The 2,984-nt window shown below is 45.3% G+C and overlaps 1 protein-coding gene across 1 annotated transcript in view; it reads right to left on the bottom strand.

The window, feature by feature from the left end:
- Nucleotides 1–1,363, bottom strand: part of POU2AF1 (POU class 2 associating factor 1) — a gene marked incomplete at its 5' end in the record, with an annotated part of 1,924 nt that extends 561 nt beyond the window's left edge. Inside the window, 3 exons of the mRNA XM_009875444.1 lie at nt 316–587; nt 678–720; nt 1,226–1,363. Coding sequence (XP_009873746.1) covers nt 316–587; nt 678–720; nt 1,226–1,363 — 453 coding nt within the window. The remainder of the gene's footprint in view (nt 1–315; nt 588–677; nt 721–1,225) is intronic.
- Between the last annotated feature and the right edge of the window lie 1,621 nt (nt 1,364–2,984).

Here is a 2,984-nt window from a genome sequence, read left to right on the forward strand (position 1 = left end):
TCATGTCAAGTTCCCTCTAGCTTTCTGTTCCCACTCCCACCCCCACTGTAAGCCCATGAGACAGTTATACCCTGTGCTGAAAGCTGCCTTCTTTGACAGTGCCTCTTGCAAGTTGAATGCACAGGCACAACTGTGCTGCCACAAGGCTGCTCAAACCTTAGTAACGTCCAGCACAGTGCAGACAGGATCAGTGCTGGAACAGCTACGTGACACCGAAAACATCACAGTAATACTAATTACATCCAGCACTCTCCATGGCATTTGCTAGAACGTGGGGAATTTGCTATCATTTATACCTAAGTATTTTTGACTTACTGCAAAATTGGTGATCAGTGGTTGAGAAGTGTAAGTCAGAACAGATGAAGGTCCAACCAGTGTGTAACTGGGACACACAGGCTGAACATACATATCTGCTGTGTATGGACAGCTGACTGCTTCATGGGACACATAATCAGGGTAAGTGGTCCACTGAGTTAAAGGCTGTAAGGATGTAGGAGAGGGCTGGGAGATCCAGCCAGAACAGAGCGCTCCTTCCTCTGTGACAGGCAACGCAGAGGCAGCAACATCCATGTCAACGCAAGTCTGACCTATAAAACAGGAGAGGATGAAAGTCCGGATCAGTATGGCCTTCCCTGCAGCAAGGCTGACAGACGTTTAGAAAATCAGGGGAACATTACCCATTGGTGAATATGAAGGAAGTGGCTGATGGGGCAAAACAACCTAGAGAGAGAAGAAACATACCCAGGTATTAAGACCGCAAGCATTAAATTCAATCCCCTCCGATAAACCCTGAGGGACAGACCACATTAGCTATTACCACCTGATTATCAGCTACTGCTTCAATGGGAGTGCCTGAATGTTCCCACCTGCCTCTGCAGAAGGGACAGGAGAAGTGAGCCTGGCAGCCAGCACACAAAACCCCAGCCCCCAAGGATGGCTCCATCTGATCTCTTTCTGTGGCCTTGAACGAGCTGCTTAACTTCCAAGACACTTTCTCGTCCTAGGAGTTAGATCCTACTAAGTGCAAAGCACTTTCACCCTTCCATTAAGTCAATGGTGACTGAAGCTGCTCATAAAGGCACTCCACCTAAAGAAGACACATTTAATGGTATGCTTTAGAGATGCCAAAACTTCTCTCATTACCAAAGTATTGCCAGATGGTGCCAGGGCTGGTCATTTAGCTACCGAGGAAGAATTTTTTGCCTGTGTTTGTTTTTTCTCCTACCGTTGTAGCTGCCGTTGCACTGGCATTATGAACATTTCCCCGTTTCCTTTTCAATAGCTCCTTCACTGGCTCTTTGACACGGACACCTTGATAGGGGCGAGGCTGAGGCTGCTGTTCTGGAGCAGAAGCTGAGGAAAAAAAATAACACAGGTGACCTTCATTTTTCTTTCCTGCCCAAAATCCCTACGGCAGCCGGCTTGTCTGCCGGCTGTATTAGTGAATGTAGCCGGAGTCCGGACTCATAAAAACTTTTGTCCTTAGCTAATGACATCTTTTGGCCTGTATGTGACATCAGAGGGCATAGGCCTTCTCTCTTCTACCTTTGCTGCTTGGATGCTGTGACTGCATGGTTGGATCACGAGGAAAACCTAACCTGAAAGAATTATGCTTGCAATTCCCTCCAGCTGTTAAATAGCCACGTCAACATCAAGACACTCAGCCCCATTTTTTCACAATCATGCATAATTCACAGCACAAGAGTTTGTGCAGACCTTATAGGCAGGATGGTCTGGAAGCCAGAGCTGGCCATCTTCCTGCTGCACTGGCAGCTGGTTTTGTGGTCTGCAGAGACGGTGCCCTGTCAGGCACAGGGTGTAATGAACATGTTCTGTTGAACAAACAGGCACATTGCTCTAGAGGTTGATGAAAGCCAGGAAGGATGTAGCACAAGGAAAAGGAGTTGCTGCTGTTACACAGAGGATAATACTCCTTTCCTAAAGGCAATTACTATCAACCGACCTCCACCTCCCTATGGGGATATATTTCACACCCATATGAAGTGAGACTAGCAGTGGTGAGCCACACACTCTGAAGGAAGGTGAAAAAGGGCATCTGTCTTCAAAACTTACCAACTAGGTGGACAAGAAACAAAAGTAGAGAGAGGCAACAAACAAACACTGATTTTCCTCAAACTCTCTCTAGACTAACCCGTTCACCCTGTTGCCTTCAATGAGGTTTCAGTGTGTTGATTGTGATGTTCTACTTTTTTTTTCCTCCTCAATCCCAGAGCCCAAAGCTCTGTTTTCTTTATGTTTCTGGCATGTTTATTTTATTTCCCCTGACTTCACTTGTGTGTATCTGCTTTATGTTGCTTCAGTGCCACTGATTTACAAAGCAGTGAAGAACAAATCAGAGTGAGTATATCCAACAGGCACATAATACAGGTTGGTTAGCAGCTATTCTAGCCTATGATGTAACATAATTGCTGGCCAGGTAGCTACATCAGAAAGTAGAGATTAGATATTCAAGAGATATATATTATATTCTGAACTTAGATGTAAGCTGAATTAGAAAAACATTCTCATTTAGAATGCCAGTTAATTCATCACTAGTTTGACATGCAGACCTCATAGCTTTTGAGAACAGGCAGGTAAACTTACGTGTTATCTTTGACCACAGTCAAGTTTCTGTTCCAAACAGAGTTTTGCTCAGAGCCTGGCCACGAGGTTTATAACTTGGTTACCTGGGACATGACAGCTTTGCGAACACATATACTGACAACACATCTCTGAGCTTACACCCATAAACTCTGATCCATGTTGAAAAGCAAAGCTTACAGATAGCTAAAAAGGCCGATCACAAAGCCTTGCAACAAGTGAAAGCAGAACCAGCTCTGTTCTTCCTAAGCCTAGGCTACCAAGCCATGTTTTACATGAGGTATCTGGAGGCAATCGATAGCAAAAGGAAACCATGGGATATCAAAGCTCAGGGAGGCTCAGTATTTGTAAAGCCACTGACAGCAGTAGTGGCTACCTGCCCC

The sequence above is a fragment of the Apaloderma vittatum genome, unplaced genomic scaffold (genome assembly GCF_000703405.1).
Source record: "Apaloderma vittatum isolate BGI_N311 unplaced genomic scaffold, ASM70340v1 scaffold3018, whole genome shotgun sequence".
Taxonomy (NCBI): Eukaryota; Metazoa; Chordata; class Aves; order Trogoniformes; family Trogonidae; genus Apaloderma; species Apaloderma vittatum.